General features: G+C 37.7%; 1 protein-coding gene across 12 annotated transcripts in view; it reads right to left on the minus strand.

The window, feature by feature from the left end:
• Positions 1–3,446: 3,446 nt before the first annotated feature.
• Positions 3,447–18,396, minus strand: part of ANKRD44 (ankyrin repeat domain 44) — a 140,659-nt gene continuing 125,709 nt past the window's right edge. For 8 of the 12 annotated variants that reach the window (XM_057419934.1, XM_057419944.1, XM_057419936.1 and 5 more), the window contains 10 exons: positions 16,702–16,780; positions 15,563–15,680; positions 14,374–14,590; positions 13,547–13,634; positions 12,256–12,339; positions 10,859–11,004; positions 9,907–9,989; positions 8,713–8,795; positions 7,543–7,634; positions 3,447–5,343 (listed from right to left, as the gene is read on the minus strand). In XM_057419934.1, coding sequence (XP_057275917.1) covers positions 5,078–5,343; positions 7,543–7,634; positions 8,713–8,795; positions 9,907–9,989; positions 10,859–11,004; positions 12,256–12,339; positions 13,547–13,634; positions 14,374–14,590; positions 15,563–15,680; positions 16,702–16,780 — 1,256 coding nt within the window. In that variant the 3' untranslated portion in view covers positions 3,447–5,077. Of the gene's footprint in view, positions 5,344–7,141; positions 7,214–7,542; positions 7,635–8,712; positions 8,796–9,906; positions 9,990–10,858; positions 11,005–12,255; positions 12,340–13,546; positions 13,635–14,373; positions 14,591–15,562; positions 15,681–16,701; positions 16,781–18,396 lie in introns of all 12 variants that reach the window. The other 4 variants (XM_057419943.1, XM_057419942.1, XM_057419938.1 and 1 more) reach the window with 2 other exon arrangements.

Consider the following 18,396-nt stretch of genomic DNA (forward strand, 5'->3'; position numbering starts at 1 on the left):
GTTGTCGTGCGCCTGCTTAGTCCCGCTGCTGCTGCAAGGGTACCCCCCGGCCTGAGGGCCGTGAGGAGACTCCTTCCCCTCGGCCCCCTCCGCAGCCGGCCGCTGCTTGTAGGCATTTGCGGCCTCCAAAATGCCCCCCCCCCCCCAGGTGTCTGCGGGGTCGCGGTGCTGACAGAAGCGAGGGTGGGGACCTCGCTGCGGTTCGCGCCCCCTGCTCAGGTGCATTTACGGCTCCTGGCCTGTTAGCAGTTAAAACATCCGTAAATCTTCAACATACAAAAGACGTTATTGAGGTGGTTGGTGGTTTGTTTGCTTGCTTTAAACAACTTAGATACCTTTACTAGCTTTAGAAATTCTTCGCTGGATTTTAGTCTGTGTGGGACTACCACCACGATGCACCCACGACAGCGTTGCTCACCCATGAAAGCTGCCAGTAAAAGTAACTGACCAAAAAACGTTACTGATTCTGGGGGTTCTTTTGGATTTGGGTTGTGGGTTTTTTTTTTTTCAGTTACAGAGGAAGCGATACTAACAGGGGCTTAGTAAGACAAAGGGTTGTTACATATGAGGGAAGTACACAGCAGAAAGACATACAGTTGCGTTTTCAGCTTCTTCAATTCTTAAGCCTTTCCCCATCCTTTAAAAGAAACAAAGTCTACTCAGTTTTCCAACAGTATTTGTACCATTTTTATTTGTAAAAATAACCATCTGAATGCATTGCAATAATAGTTTACAGTTAGGGTTCTTCATTACATTAACAGAGCATTCAGTAGTTGAAAAAGTTACTTAAATGTGCTTGAGAAGATTCAGGTTGAATTCCAAGTCATTCAGTGAATTGAGTCTTCTTCCTCATTTCAAATGTGACATTTACCCAAGTCCTTACACTTCAATTTACAAAAGCAAACAATACCAACAAAATCCCACTGAAACCATCAAACAATATTTTATATTGTTTATTACAAATGTTATGCAAAATATAACACTGGCACCAGATCGTTTCACCATGGTTTGTAAAGATATATTGCACATGCTAAAGCATAAAATATAAGACAAAACCTACAAAACATAAGATATTGGCTTTAATATGTAGATCACTGCATAAGAAACGCATAAAATTACATTTTGTACAAACACTCAGATTGTCACTAGTTTAAAACGCCCTTTCCTATAACACTGACCTAAGGTTTACTTTTTGTGTAATAAGAAAGCATTTTCAGCACTGCAAAAATTATACATTATTCCTATAGAAATTTAGCATATTAATTTTCATTTCAATGCAGGTAGAACATATTAAAAGAAACACTTTATACATTCAAAGAAGGTCTGAAATGAAAATTTACTGGTAATATATTGCTTTTATAACACTCAAGTGGAAAAAAAAAAAGACAAGTTTCACAAAACATTTCCATATTACACAAATATAAAAAGGCACTCTAATATTCCTTACATGACTAAGAATAAAAATCACAATTTTTTTCTTTTAAAATCATCCTCAAGATACATAACCAAGTTTCTCAACAGTACAATGGATAAACAATTCATTTCATGTGTTTGTTCTAACTCAATAATCTGGCAGTTATTTACTGCATAAAAGTACCAAACACATTATGGTGCCCTTTCAATAGCGATGAACAGAAATCCCCTGAGCTATTTCACAGCAATTTCAGGCAGTCCAGAGGTTGTAACTCAGTATTTATGAGAGACTTGGGACCCCATCCTGCTATGGATTCCACCTGCAGCTGTGGTTAAAACACAGGATGAAACGATCCTGCTAATACACCTGGGCAGATGGTTGGGCCTCCCCAAATAACCTTTGCTTGGTGCAGACACATAAGTTGTCCACGTACTGTAAATTGCAGGATCCAGGGTTAAGTGCAACAATTACATATGACTACTCTCGTAAAAAGTCCACAGAAAGGCAGGGTGATTATTTACAAGAGCAGAATGATACCCATGCTTAAATACCTGCCATAAATTACAAATGTATTTCTACATGTGATAAATTATATTACAGATTAATGTACCAGCATACCAAAAAAGGGATTCTGGGAACTCACATGAGATGTGGGAGAGGCCAATACTGAGTACTTCCAAATGTCTTGCTCATGACAGTTTTCCTCCTAAATACAGCATACTCAAAACATGACTTTCACAATGCCTTAAAGATGCTAACAAATTACCTATTTCTATGATTTTGGGAATATTGCATACTTTGATCACTGTTTGTTTCAGAAAAGTTTTATCAGTTTAAGATTTGATTCCTAGAAGGATCAAAGTAATTCAGTAAGCACCTATGCTTTTATAATGTTGAATACATCATTAAGAGGCAGCACTTGTTGCACTATGCAACTACAAGGTATTGCAAATATACAGAAATATTTTCAGTAACTCTGTATAATAGCAAGTAAAAATACTGATTTATTTTTGTTTTTCAAATGGCTGCTTAAAATAATACATCATCCTGTTTCTAAAGAGGACTGGTTTTCTCCTAATGAAGCAACTTCATGTAGGAGAGTGTAACTTGTGTGAGACCACTAATCCTGCCAAGGAGCCTACTTACATCTCTGGTTACAATAAATCTAAAAGGCTGATCCTGCTATTAGATGGGTGGCAGCCATTTCCCATTTGTTTATTTGTTTTCAGTGACATCATTCCACATTAAAAAAGCAAAATTTAGGATGAAGACACAACTGAAAACTTTAAACAACTGATCTCTCCTTTTATTTTCAGTGCTTAGAGTAAGGTGGTTATTGCTATTTTGCAACTTCTAAAAGGGAAAATGTTGACAAAAATCAATCAGAAGAATGCTATTCTGTGCTATCTCTGAGGAGGAAACAGGGGTTTCAGATGCTCCATCATTGTGCTGCAGAAAATAGAGAGTTGAGGGAAAAGAAATGTTCACCTTTAGAGACACTATCCCTTGTGATTTTTTGTTGTAAACTTTGGAAATCTGTTAACGTTCAAGGAAACTATTCATTTTAGGAAGGCAAAATTAATCTCTTTCCTAATTAAAGAACTGGAATCTGCCAATAGATTTTTAACAATTCAATGGAACACGGCTAAAAACAGCAATTAAAATAAATATCCCTTACTTTTAATTTACCCTGCCAAAAGCATGTACTAACAACGCTTGGCTCATTCTCCCAGCACATACATAGCTCGGCAGAAAGCCTGGGTGTGACACCTTGACTCCATGCTACACTACCCTTGCCTTCTCCTGTCACTGTACAGTGCTCTTTCAGTTGCCTTGCTTTTAAATGAGGGAACGTATTTTGCTTTCTGCTTTATACCAATATAGCCTGTGGACTTAATCTTTGCATTCCATACAAGAAGATGGGCACTCTCCCAAAGTGCATCAGCCCTTCCTTTTTCTACTCAGGCTATGAGTCTTGCCTAGATTCACATTTCATTTCGCATCATGCCAAATAATATGCACAAATGCTAACTAGGAGAACAAGCCATAGGTATTTTTTCCTGGGCATTTGTTTCACTTCAAATAAATATAAACACATTTACATTAAAAGTATATGAACATATTCTTTAGTCTGGAAAGAAACCCAACCCGAACTGTGGTCAACACATCAACAGTTACAAATGTCAACTTGAAACCTGCGTCATAAAATGTAAAATTCAGTCAAGACTACTCATTACCTCAAAAGTTTCTATTTTTATGGTTTAGAAAAAACTGGTTCATTATGTCACTCACATTTGAAGAAAAAATAAAAGTAGCAAAGTCTTCCATTTAATTACTGAAGCATTTTGGTCCTCTTGGTACAGCTGATTAGTTCGTGATAGCTTTTTGTTTAGTTTGTTTTTGTTTACAAAGTCTCATTCTTCCTTTTGTACATCTGTTGCAGGTGAGGGTCGTGGTCCATTTGACCTAGAAACTTTGGCAGAAGGAGTAAACATATTCACAAAGTTGACATTGCTTTAAAAGCTGGTGACAATAGGCTTTTTTAGCATGTATCTCCAATCCCTGCGCGGTACACTGCCATGTTTTCTGGTGTTTGGTAGTTCAGCTTTTGGTGTTATGCTTTCATTGCTTTACCTTTGCTCTGTTAATCCAAGCACTGTTAAAAGTATTTTAAAATTTGATACTGTTTACAGTAAAAATAAGTTATTTAAGTATAGAAGAGGAAAAAAAATCCATTTAAGTTGGCAAGTCATTATCAACTTTTACAAACACCTTTACCTACACCTAATTCCTCACATCCTCAACCCCCCTTATTTTTTCTGATATGAGATTCATGGTTAATGGCTCAGGTGACAGAAACATCTAATGACCCTAATTCTGTAGTGCAAATAAACTGTATATGTTTGTGCTGAATTGAAAAAATATAAGGGCCAAGTGATTTTCATTTTATACCATTGGTTCCACTAATATCTGTGGGGAAATAGGGTCAGACAAGTAGAATTTGGCCTTAAGAGTTAATAACTATATTTTTCTCATTGTGTGCTGCAACTAAGAACTGTGAAAAGTGCCTCTGTACGTTTAAGTGCTTAATACACGCAGAATGCAAAAGGTTTCATTTCCTGTAGAAAAGTAATACAGGCGGTTTTAAGATTTACAACTTTACCTTTGGTTTGTGTAAAACAAAAATTAATAAATCTAATTAACAGAGCCCCTGGAAGCAGGAAACACACACACATAGGAAAGGGGTGATGCTAAAACCTATGAAAGCTATGCTGGAAATATGTCTGTGTACTAAAAGTACAGCTAAAACATGTAAAAACTTACAAACAGTTCCCTGTTTATTTGTGCTGTCAAAAAGAAAAAAGGCATTTTCTCTTTTTCTACTTAAAATAAGAGGTAGAGGTTTTCCACAGGGGCACTTAGGGCCTAAAGAAAACACCAGGAATCTGAAAAGCTGCAGAACATCAATGGGAATATGTTCCAGTAAACCCCTCTAACTTAGTTATTTAAAGGCTTGATTCTTATAACACTACAAATCTTTCAATACCTACTTGTCAAGAGTAATAGCTGAGAATATGGCCTTGGGATTTAAGCTGTTTAAAAAGACAGAAATAAAGCTGAAATGAAACAATAATGAAAAAGAAGTTTCTGAATACCAAAAAGTCAAAATGTTTCAGAATCTGAATCATTTTCATTGTACCCATCCTCTGTTCCTATGTTGTTACTTAAGGGCTTATTGTAAGAGTTAATGCTACCCATGCTGGAGCCATCGCAGAGGTGTGTCCTGCCCAAATTGTCTTTTTTAAAACAAACGAAGTTGAAAGCCGTCATTGAACTGGAAGGAGAAAAAGGCATCATGGTTGCCAAAATGAGTGCCAGGCAGTCAGCCACGTCTTTGTTAGGAGCGCAAGCCAGGGCTGGCGTATGACCTGGGCACAAATGCAGACAAGGCAATGGTTAGTACGAAGGGTACTGAGAATGGCACTGAGCATTCCTCATATACATCTCTAGGTGACGTTGTAAGCGGGAGATGTATGTTCAGTTACAATCATGCCAGGCAACAGGGGTATGTTACTTACTTTAAATTAGACATGCTGGGAAAATACACACTTCACGGAGCATTCAAATCATTGTGACCACAACAAGCACTGTATTTTGAAAATCAGGCAGCAAACAGACTTCACAATATGAATAAAAGCACTTGCTAAACAGTTCTACAGCACAGACAGTATGATGAATACAGAACACGGGGAATACAGCAAAAGGGACAGAAACTGGCTTCAGTTTCTGTGCGTATGAACAAGTCCCATTCTGAGAACAACGACTTTCATCAGAACATGAAAGATATTAGCTTAAAAATATTTTGAAGTAAAAAGCAAAGTATTTTAAAGACTGATCAGTCTTTAAAAGTTGAGTATCAGTTGAGTACTCAGAAAGCAGTTTATTTAGGAATTAGAAAAGAATTAGACTAGTACACGTGGTACTTGTTTAGCAGGTATGGCTACATGGATGTTACCCAAATTTACATTACGCTGGAAGAACAACTGTATTCAGAAAGCACAGCACGTGATTTAAATACAAATTAACAGTATACAGATGTCAGTAAAACAAAGAACTGGGGAGCCAGTGAAGTTTGTCTTCACTACTATAACTTGGCTCCTGCCCTAGCACTGCCCCTCAAGCAGCTCCTCATATATATATAAACCTTGGAAACCAGTATTCTGATTACACTTGCTGTCTATACATTTTACAGGCTGCTGTGTAGTACTCCAGCACTTTCCAACAAAGCCTGCTTTATGCTAACAGCAAACAAATTCTTTTCCAGATGGCTAAATCTTAGGTGCAGCAGCAACAGTAATTTGAGGCAGTGACCACTACTGATATCCTACTGCTTCCAGTAAGCCAAGAACACCTGCAATGTAGGTGAGTTTGGTGGACAAACCTACCCAAACTCACCTACATTGTGTAGTTTCATAGGAAACTACCTGTATTTAAGTACTGACTACAGGGTATGCATATCCTAAGTGAAGTTTCCTCTTCCACTGAGGTCCAAGCTTTACAGTTGTACTTACACTAAGACTGTACTTAAATTTCTGTCTTTTAAACTGCATATGCAGTTGTCCCTATAAAAACTAAATATGTATAAAATTTAAACTCAATTTCTATTCATTACATATGTGCAAATTAGCTGGATCTGTATGCACAGTTTTAATGATAAAAGCTGTGGTTAGAAGCTGGTCTGGTTAATTTCTCTGTCCCCTGTCTCTAAAATGAGGTTATGGTCAGATGACTTTGGTGGATCTCATTCATGCAAGTATATCTAGGTAGCATTTGGTTAATAGTAAATACCACTCAGTTCTTTTTATCCATTGATCTCAAATTTCTTGCAGTGATGGGTATTATTATTGTTATTTTATAGATATGGGAGATGGAGGTACTGAATTGTTACATTAATGTCAAGTATTGTAAGAAAGACTAGCTTATTTCAGGAAGACATTTTTGAAAACATTAATTTAGAAGCACAGCCCTCTAAGGGCTTTATAATGTTCGGGGAAGGACTTCATTGAGATCTGAAACAAAATTGGCTTTATTAACTAAGCATGTATTTTTTGAAGCCACAGTAATTTACTTGCATCTTGGATTAGGTCACACAATTGGTAAGCACAAGCTTTGATCTCAGAATGAACTAGGACACAATCAAACATATGGTGATGGTTTTCTTCCTACCCATTTAAACATGCGCTGATTGAATGCATAATCCTTAATTCTTCTGCAAGGCGTCAGAATTATCCGGTGCCACTTGCATGTTTAGGAAATTCAAGTTACCACTGCACTCAAGCATTAAAAAAGACTAGCTGTTGGCAGTACATGCAAAATGAACAGTAAAAGGGACCACTGTGATGTTTAGAATACATTTTCATATTAAAGAAAAAGTATCTTTTATTTTATTTTTTTTTAATAGGTACTCACACAGTTTTTAATAGGTACTCACACAGCTCATTGTCTGTTCTTGGAGGGATAAAAGCATCAATGATGTCTATCATCAGCTTTTAAGTCTATTGCTTCGGTCTGTTGTAAAGCTACCTGCTAGGTCTACTGAAGATTGTTGAAGTATATTATTTACTTACCATTTTCATCTACTGCTAGAACACATGCCCCTTTGGCTAGCAATTTTTCCACCACCATCTTTAAGCCGTTTCGTGCAGCAATATGGAGAGGTCTACAAAAAACATAACAACTAAATTCACCTTCAATTTAAAATACTTTCTAAAAATAGTTGGGTAATACTTAAAGACAATGTTTTCCTTCTTTGGAACATTAGTCATTTGTAGACATTAAATTATATTGCAGCCTTTAAAATAATCATAATGTGTCACATCCGTAAAATATATGTGCAAGACAAATATTACTTTTACATACATAAAGATTGCTTAATACCTTTCCAGCCTAAAGGCTTTCTTTAAAAATAACTCTAATTTTTCCACTGTTTGCAGAACACAACTGAAATTTTATAGGAAAATTAATCTGACACTGAAGAAATGCCTTTGCTCCATCTTTAATTCTGGCTACTACAGACTGCTCAGAGTCATTATATTGCCTTTATATCCTTGTATTACGAATCTCTTGTTAACACAGAGCCACTGGAAATTAAAAACAACCATCGGTTTGCTTCTTTCCTGGGTGGACACCCAGTGCTCCTTTCTGGAGGCAGCTAATAGGAGAGGAAAACGAATTTCATATTGGAAGGGGGAAAAAAGGGCTAAGATGGAATGAATTCTTCTGCAAGCACTAGATGATCTGCCACCTAAACTTGTGGTTGAACCTTCTACAATGGAATTCCCCCATACTAGTCAAATAGTTGCAGCTGGAGTAAGGATATTGTTGGTTTTAACTCTCCTGATAATAGATGGTATGGACGGCAGTTGTACATAAATATCACCTAAAAAAACCTCTGAAAATTAAATGTACCACCTTAAATCTAAATAATTCATAACTAAAAAAAAATCTAAATAATTCATAACTCAAAAAGTTAGGAAATGCCAGATGTCTACTTGCACAGTCACAACTCATAATTCATTTTTCCACCAGACCATGTACAGAAATGGCATCAAAGGAATCAAAATTAAAAGTGAAAATGCAGTATGAATCTTGTCTTGTCAAGGGCAAACACTAAAAAAAAAAATAAATCAGAAATTGACTTTTTTGTTCAGTGAAAAAATCTGAGACATGAATTTGAAATGTGAAATTGGAATCTTGTTGTAAGTCAAGTGAACTTGAGAGGATCAGGCTATACTTACGTCTGCAATGCATTATTTTTTGCATTAATAAGGCTCTGTTCTTGTATCTTGTCAAGTATTAACAAGGCACATTTTTCATGACCCTGTAGTTGGGGGAGGGAAAAATAGTGTTAATTTGCTGAAGAATGTGAAACTGCGACAAACAAAATTCTACATATAAAAGTGAAATTTAACTCAATTTGAAATACAAAACACAGTACACAGTTTATATGGATATGTAGTAGGTGAACTGGAGGAGCTGTAAAATACCGTTTATGAAGTGCCACTGCAAGGATGCTTTAGCACATTTAGAAATTTACACATTCAATCCTTCATTCCTTATAGATGAATTCACTTCTTCAGAAGATTACTATTTCTCTTGAGAGCCATTCAATGGATTATTTATTATAACTACATTAGAACTATAGTAACATAGAGATGGTTTAATCTCAGAAATGAATACTGTACTTTCTGGGTCTTTAAAAGCCTTTCTGTGTTATTGATAAGCTACTGCAAAATCCCTTCAGTGTGAGAGCTCTGACAACACAACTGTGGAAATAATACAGGCCTTCTTTCTGATACTGTTTCAGCACAGCAGGTCGCAGATGCTGAGCCTGCAGCCCTGGCACGTGAATAGCTGTCTGACAGACCTTGAGAATTCAGTGAGGCAGTATCCAGATTCAGTATCTGCAGAAACTGGAGTAACACTATCGCACTGGAGTTGAATCTGTAGCTCGGAGCAAAAGAAAAGGCTCAGAAGAGGGAATTCATTGGGCACTTTTCTTGCAAAAACAGCAATAGCAATCAGAAGTAAGAGGAAGAAAGGGTGGGAGGAGACACCACCACCAATCTTATCAGTGCCTCTGGTTTTACTGCTACTCCATTAAGAGAAGATTTTGGGTTTCTTCCACAGAAATTGGAGAGTAACTGAAGCTATGCTGTTTACAGTGAGATCATTTGGTAAAATCTGAGAGAGTTTTCCATTACTTCTTTTAGTGTTATGTCCTTATGTTTCAGCTGTCATAAGAGGCACCCATGTCTCTCAATTTACAAAACTTTAATGCAGACTTGAGAAAAAGCTTGGAACAATGTTCTCTTCCTCGCCACAAGTTTAATCACCACATTTCCATTGCAGGAAAAAATCTTAGAAGCATAAACACACACACACATACAGACAGTAACAAGAATAGAAGCATAAAGAGATCTTCAACTTACTTTACTGCTAGCCAAGTGCAAAGGCGTATTCGACTCCTTATCTTTTAATGTCAAGTCAGCCTTGGCAATGTTCACCAAAAAGTCTGAAGTGTAGAACAGAAATCAATGGACAAACCCGACGGACAGACAAACATGTAGAAATACAGGGGAAAAAATTACTATTTCAGTATATGTGTGCATGCACGCTAATCAGTTAAGCCTTTATGAGATGTAAGCTTTATGAACATGAAATGGAAATAATGAATGAGAACAGACTAATCTTGTGCAGTTAATCAGCAAGCAAGGGCAGAGCTAATAGTTCATTCACTGTGCCCCAAACCATCAAACATGTACAAAAACATGTACATTTTGAAGTTTATTTATGAACCTCCCCATTTGCAGATCAGCAAGTTCTGCCTGAATCACCTTCTCCTGAGAACAGCTGTGGCTCCTGCTTTGAGAGGACTAAGCAGATATAAAGAATTCAGCAGTCTGTGCTGTCGAAGCTAGAGAAAAGGGAATTCTGTTAAACCAGTATGATCCTAATCTGTACACCTGTAGTATATAGTCTAGCCTGGGAAAAGCAGCTGCTGATAGCTGCCGTTTGAAGCATAGGACTTCCCATAATGGAGCAGAGGAAAAGGTTACATAATCTTTTTCACACATGCAGGTTTACTGCTCCATAAAATCAAGGGAGTAAACAAGGGAATAGAATTACTGCTCCCCTCATGCTCCTTCCAGTGTGCTCTTAGGAGGAAGTAAGACACAAATCTGTTCCTGTAAATGTTCACCAAGTCTGTGAGAAACAATGGCTGAGGAGGAAAAGAAATATATTTACGGATGTAAAAGTAGCTTCTCAGAGACAGCCACATAATTTATTTTCCTTAGTTTTCATGGGAAAAAAATGATTACTTATTTGGGATAGTCACTGCAGTAGCATTCACCCTTTGAGACAAACAGAGGATGTACTCACCTACAGCACCTATGTGACCGTTCTGAGCTGCCATCATGAGTGGTGTTTTCCCTGCGTGATCTGCAGCATTCACTTGTGCGCTGTGACTCAGGAGGAGCTGGAGGCACTCCACGTGATTTGCGAAGGCTGCTGCGTGAAGGGGTGTTCTGTGGGGAAAGTAACACGACCACAGCTGTTGCTAAGGAATGGCAATATTCCTGTTTGATTACCTGCCCATGAACCTGGAAGTGCAAGCCATTTTTAACTTATTTTCCTACAAAACTTGAAGTTATCACCATGGGAAAGCTATAGAGTAGCAGCAGCTGAAATAAGTTAAATAATAGTTACAGTCTCTGTCCTGGTGCAGTACCAATTTTAAAAACAGGGAAGCAGGAGATGGATATGATAGTGTGGAAAATCTCAGAACCTCGTATTAGCAGCATATTTATTTAACAGAGCATACTGTGTAACATGAAAAGCAGTGTAATCCTGCAGTCTTATCCATCTGATTTTACTTTTTTAACAAGCCTAAGATGGGAAGAACTATTAGAAAAGAACAGATCCATTGCTAAAAAATACTAAAGTATTTTAAGTTATAGTCAAAGATGCTGCACAACAACAGCATTAATATAAAGGCAGAAAGAATTAAATCCAGTTTTGAAGGTTATCAGTTTTCACAAGGCTGAGACACTCTCCCTGTGGCATTTTGAGCCTGAAGCATGACTAATACAGATTAAAGTTGGTACAGAGCCCAGCTCATAGTGATACATCAGGTTTTGCTTATCAGAAAAGGTGAGATGGTCTTAGCCTTACAAGAGTTAGTAATCATCATTACTGAAGGTCTTGAATTTGTTTTAATTAAAAAATGAGTATTCCATTTTTAGAATTTCAGCAATTTTCATTAAAGATATATATATACATACACACACACAGAGTGAGGACGTTATTAATGTGACAAATTAAGAGTTTGGCTGAATGTGTATGTGTTGCTCTATCCGTACTGTTTTGCTGCACAGATGTTTTCAGTTGTGCACTCAGCGAATGCCAACATAACCTTAAAGCTTTTCATGAAACACTTTCCCATGTGTACACAGTATCACTCCATTTAGCAAAGATAAACATGTTTGAACATTTAACAAAGTAAACAGGTTCAGGAAACAGCCTGCAGTCATGGATGTTCTGCACAAGGAAAATACTGTTTCTTCTGTATTCTTTTCATATGTACTATGAAACTGAGTACTTTTGTAGTATTCCTGCTTCAAGTGAGCCACCATTTAACTTTGTTGCAGTGTAAACTGCTCTCTGAAAGAGTCAGCATGGCAAGTCTTAGCTCAACCAAGATAATTCAGAGGTTCAGAAAGAATTATGAAAAATACTAGCTGGATTTATGAAATGCATTTTGTTTAAGAAACTATTACCTTCCTTTGTCATCTTCACAATTGACAATGCTGGCATCGATGGCTCCGATGAGCAGTGATGCACAGTTCTCATGATCATTGATTCTGCCAAAAAAAGAAGTATTTTCAGAAAGGTAAAACATCTTCATCTTTACCTATTTTACAATATTAATTCCCTTCACTTCCCATTAATATTTTTTACTGGTAATCCTAACATACCTTTGCCTTAATGCTTTCAGTCACATTTCTGAATACTCATCATCTCTCCACTTAACCAAACTACACCTGCTACTATGGATTTCAATCTCTAAAGCAAAGTTGATCCTGCAGTTCACTATGGTAACTGAAAAAGGTAACTGAAAGTGCTGCACAAACCTAGCATTAAAACCTTAGTATCTTAAAATCTTTTAGTTTACATGTCAAATACACATGGATCTGGAAAGCACTTGGTCAAGGCACTTTTTTCAAAGCCATCATTTGAAATTCAGATTTCAAATACTATCTTTCAGCCACAAAGAACTTTGTTTTAAGCAGAATAAAAGCAGTGCTTTCTATATGCTTTCATGTTTTAATAAGCATAGGCATAACTCATGATAGCCACCACCTTTTTGTTGTTCATAAGTAATATAAGAACTTTGGATATAGAATTCGCCTCTAAATCTGATTGGTCCCTTTGGCTAGGATCTGAGTAAGAAGTACCAAACCTTTAAGACATGAGATTATCTCAGAAGGGAAAAAGACCATGAGGAAAATCAGACTGGAAGACACTCAGTTTAGGATGTCTTGGCAAAAGTATGGCCTGCACAAAACACAATTCTAGTGTGACAGATGCTTGTTTCGAAGTCCTTCATTAAGGCTTTGTTTCTATTGCTAAAAAAGAATCGCCTTGATTCTGACCAATATATTAACTTTCAGCTGCTGGCTTTCAAAGGAACCTCAAAAGCTCAATACATACACAGACTAAGGCACTATAGCCCAAGTCATGGCCTAAGAAAGGAAGAGCTATAAAGCTCCACCCTGTGTGAAAAAAAGGCATAGGTGTGTAACTGTCAGCAAGGGAAAAGAAACTAGAAAGGGAGCAGAAATGCAGCTATTTAACTGTAAGTTGATATTTTATCAAAAAGCTTAAATAAATGACATTTATGCCAAAATACTCTTTATTTGCCACTTTCTCAGCAGAAGCATCAGGACAATTTAATGATCAGCCTTAAAATAACCTCAAAAAAGCATGACTTTCTTCTCATACTGCTACTCCTTCCAGACATATCCTAAACCAACAGATCTGCGTTAGGTAGTGGACATTTCTACTTACACAGCACAGTGCAATGGGGAGAAGCTATTACCATAAAATGTGCGGAAAAATTTTTGTTCCAATAGTACCTCTATGCAGTTTTCATGACCTGTAAGAGATCAGACACAGGTAATTCACTCATTCATATTAGGTTTATACAGATTAGAATTTAATATTTGAAGTTCCAAGTTGAACACAATGTGTATATAAGTTCTTATATGATAAAATAATAAACAGATCCAAGCTAATATAGCACTTATTGAGAAAAAAGGGAAAAACAGTCTCTCTTTTAAGTGATGTTCTGTAAGTTGCTTTATGCATCTCCAAAGATGATCTTAGTTGATGACATGGTTCAACATTGTTTAGTGGGAGGTGTCCCTGCCCATGGAACTAGATGATCTTAAGGTCCTTCCCAACCCTAACTATTTCATGATTCTATGATACTGAGAAGCTTTGTCCTCATATTTAGCAACAAGATCAGATGATCCAGTTTAGAATAATCAGTTCAGAATAGCCATCTATTCATGTGGTGTCTCACATCAATAAATAAGAAGGTGACTCCTTAAAGGAGCATTCCTGGCCCCACAGAAATCAATTTCATCATTGACATCAGTAAAATCAGAACTTCACCCTGGCCTCCTGTGACAGGGATTAGATAAGCTGCAAAGCCCCTGGGAGGTAATGCTGTAATTTCCCTGGCTTCTGATCTGAAGGGCAAACAAATGCTACCTATGGAGAGCAGGTAGAGGAGAGATAATTTGCTTCTTCATTTCAAGCTTCTCAAAGTGTTCGGTTGCTTCCCTAAAACTCAGGCCACATTTGAACTAAGCCCACAGGGAGAACCTTACCATTGTAACAAGCCCAGTGCAGCGGTGTATAACCTTGATTATCTTTCAAACTGCAGTTTTCCTCTGAAAGTGCTATCTGCAGTAATTCACTCAGCCAAGTGGCGTGACCCAGAGCTGCAGCAAAGTGCAGAGGTGTTCTACCTCTGGCATCTTTACATAAAATAGATACTTCTTTCTCTAACAGCATCTGAACACACTCTTCATGCCCGGTCATAATCTGGTAACAGAGAAATGAGTAAGAAGTTGACATAATACAGATTCTTGCAGGAAATATGGAATAGGATTGATGCCTGTGAACATGAGACGGCCTGGATGGGATTCAGAAGGCAGAAATGAAAGCTCCTTTTCTCCCATGAGTACCTATAACTGATACATTGAAATACACTTGGCACTGTCTTTCAAAGGCTGGCTGTGGAAGTGACTCCACTAAGTGAGGTACAAAAATAAAGAGGAGTTTAAGACTAAGGAAACAGATGAAATAGGGGTGAAGTTCAGAAAACCTGAGTCCGACTTCTCAAAACCATGTATGAATGTGAGAGAAGAATTGCAGAAAAGCTGTTTTTACAGCTGTCCAGCTACTGTATCAGTGACCTCTTTATCATATATAAGTTAACTTTGGTGTCCTGAGTATGTTAACGCACTGCTATCAATACAGAGCATTTGCCATAGCTTTTATTATGTGCTGGACTCGTAAGCTGAACTGCTCACTGCAGTTGCCAGGGAGTTCTGTGTAAGTATCACCTCTTGCATTCAACTTTACATTGGCTAAGAAGGTGACTCCCAGCAAAGATGTGCCTCAAGTTTCACTGCCTCTATTAAAAACTTGTGCTTTAGGTTATTTACACCATCTACCCAAGAAAAAGGGAGTAACTACTGGGCAGTTCTTTTAAAGAGATTATTTTCAGAATTCATAGGTGCTTGGTTCTAAGAATAACGATTGCTATTGTAAAGTGTCTAGAGCCAAGAAAAAATGGTCTAATCAGTATTTCAGCTAATCACTTGAAGCAAGCATGAAAGAAAGTCAAAAGCAGAGCATTACTGAGAGTGGATCTGTCCTGCTTTTCACCGCATTGACCGTGCATGGTTATGTTTCCAATCATTTACAGTATTTCCTACGTACATTATCTCTCTCTTTATGAGTGAGTTGTAGTCACAGTAAAACAAGTAAGAATCATAAAAATTAAGTCACCCCTCGATGTAAAGCTGTGCATCCCAGGAGATCAGCTGCATCTACAGATGCTTCTTTTTCAAGTAATAAAGAAACAGCATCAATGTGCCCATATGCCACTGCAAGCATCAGTGGGGTTCTAGAAAAACACAAAACCAAACCACTCACAGTTATAAAATTACATGCTACTTCCTAATGCTAACTTACAGGAATAGAGGGATCAGGAAGCCCTGCATTTCTCTCCATTCCTAAGCACAATCCTATTTCTTTCTCTACACTTGTCTATGTAACACCCAAGTGAAGACCTTTTGTATGAAGTTATTAAGATATTTAACAACCAACTACCATGACTGAAATACAAACTCATTTGTAAGCCATTTACAGAGCAACATTATTCAAAACAAAATCTTTTGTCTTAATAACCGTCTTAATAACTGTCACCTCCATTAGCTTTACAATATTCAAGCATTGTGAATGAATGTTCCTGCTAGCCACCAAGATAAGAACCTCCCAAAGCGTTTCTTGTGCAAGTGCTGCATGATTGCTCAAAAGGGACATGGGAAACAGAATTTGGACTAACGTATCTTCCATTTGTTTCTGAAAGAGATCTATTCTCCTTCCATATTTAGATAGACTAATACCATTTAAAACCATATGTACAGTCAGATATGTTCCAGGCACCCCACATGAGTTTTTTAAACTATTTAAGCCATATTTTCACTTCAGAAGTATAAGTTATTGTCCCTTTACAGCTGGCATTTAATGAGAAATAGAATTTTTGTAGCAACATCTCAGATGCACGTTGTCACCTCAAATAAACATTCTGTCCCAATGCGCCAGCCTGATATACCAAGTAAACCCTGGAATGGCGATGTTTGAGAAAGAGCAAGACTCTATAGAAACATCTCATGAGCTTGTTAGTTTCTATTGAATTTGTTCCCCAGCATCTACGAACAATTGTTTAATGTATGATGCAGAGCCTAAGATTTATGTATAATCCTTTCTAAATGGCTTAGGTCAGCTGAATGTGTACTTTATAATCTCTGCCAGAATCTATAAGGGTAAGTGCAGGAATTAGAGTATTTCAATTTTTGGTGAGAAATCCGAGATGCTGTTTGAATCATAGAGCTGAAAAAAAACCCATCACAAATAAAACTTACTGTCCTTTGGCGTCTGTCACGTCAGGGTTGTCTGCAACTTCCAACAACAACCGTAAACAAGGTGTATGGCCGTTAATGACTATAAAGGAAGAAAAAAAGGCATATTCAATTAAAATGTGTTTAATTTCAGATTTTTTTCTATTGGAATGTTTATGGATAAGAAATTTTCTTATAAACAAAATATTCCACAGTGTAAGAAACTAATATTCACACAATTGTCATGTAACTTGTGCATGTGAAATGGTGAGCTGTTATTTCCCTGACCTCAGTAAGATAAGGATTAATTCCCTTACATACAAAAATTCCACATGAGTAAAGCAGAGATTGTGATTTTCAGTACCGAGAAGATTCTACTAAACCAGACAGCATTTCAGAATCCCACAGACTGAGCAGGCAGACAAGGCTTTTTGGGACCACAGCAGGAAGTACATGGTGAAAGCTCTTGCTTCTTGTGTGCACTGTACAAGCAAGTTCTTCAGCGCTGCTAGGAAAACCGAAGCATCCGCACAGAATGACCAACCATACACATGTCATATTTGTAACAGCACATCACACAGCACACTCTTTGTGTTTTTCCATCTCATTTAAGCCATTGGAAGCCACAGCTATCTCAAAAATAGAATTTTCATTTTAAAATGTAACCCACGGCTCTGAGTTACTACGTTCTGCAGGGCTTGACACAGGAAGCCCATCTGTGTGTCAGCTGGCTTAAAGGCTTCAGCCTTTTATGGGCGGAAGAAATCGGTATTTTCTTCTTTGAAAACCAGTAATTCCTGTACTCAGTAGCTATAGATTGTGTTCTTATTACAGCAAGTCATGCATTCACACTGCCTACACCCCGTGGGCTGAGGCAGAACCCTTGGACACCACCTCTGTCACATCACATTTAAATAACTCATCCAAAAACAATCTTAGTTGCTCTCACCAGACAAATAAAGGACATTTTTAGCTATTTACCACTAAGTGATGCCATATACATAACATGTAAACAGTTCTGCAGGGCTGATGAGTCACTGGCTTAGGGGATAAAAGAGATCTGTTCTTTCTCCTAGTGGGAGGAAGAGAAATCATAACTTGTTCACACCAATGTCTGACAAGGGGTTTGATAAATTAACTTTAGAACAGACTCTCTCAGAAACTCTCAGGAGCTGACCCAGTGACTGCAAAGCATTACAGACCCTGCAGGGAACATTAGTTTGACCAACAGAGCTACAACACTAACCCTAGGGGAACATTTGCAATGGATTCCCCAAGCTAGCCAGAGGAAAGACTGGTGGTAATAAAATTACACAGGGAACATATAATTTAGGCTAAGGAAATTCTCTGTATGATGAGGTCAGAGGCAGTCTGTGTCCTCAGGGGGCTAGGCAGAAAAAAGAACTACTTCATTAGGTGATTTCTCTACTGAGGTTACAAATCCCCTCACTGAATGGAGCTCTGCAGAATCCTGTAATCCAATCCACCACCTCAGGCTGCCATAACTGCCATTGCGTTGTTTAATTAGAAGGAATGCAGGGGACAGGCACGCTTGCCACCTTGGCTCTTCCCAGTGCACTGCATTGCACTGATACTCATTTTCGTGTGTGCAAATATGCAAGGTATTTATTCCACAGGAACGCCCTTTGAGGTCTCAAAACATCCCAATTTACCTCTTGCACTGCAAATTAAAGCCACTGAAAGCTGTAGTGGCAGCAT

The sequence above is a fragment of the Pezoporus wallicus genome, unplaced genomic scaffold (assembly GCF_028554395.1).
Source record: "Pezoporus wallicus isolate ANWC-B61680 ecotype Strahan unplaced genomic scaffold, APGP_CSIRO_Pwel_v1 contig_4710, whole genome shotgun sequence".
Classification (NCBI taxonomy): domain Eukaryota; kingdom Metazoa; phylum Chordata; class Aves; order Psittaciformes; family Psittacidae; genus Pezoporus; species Pezoporus wallicus.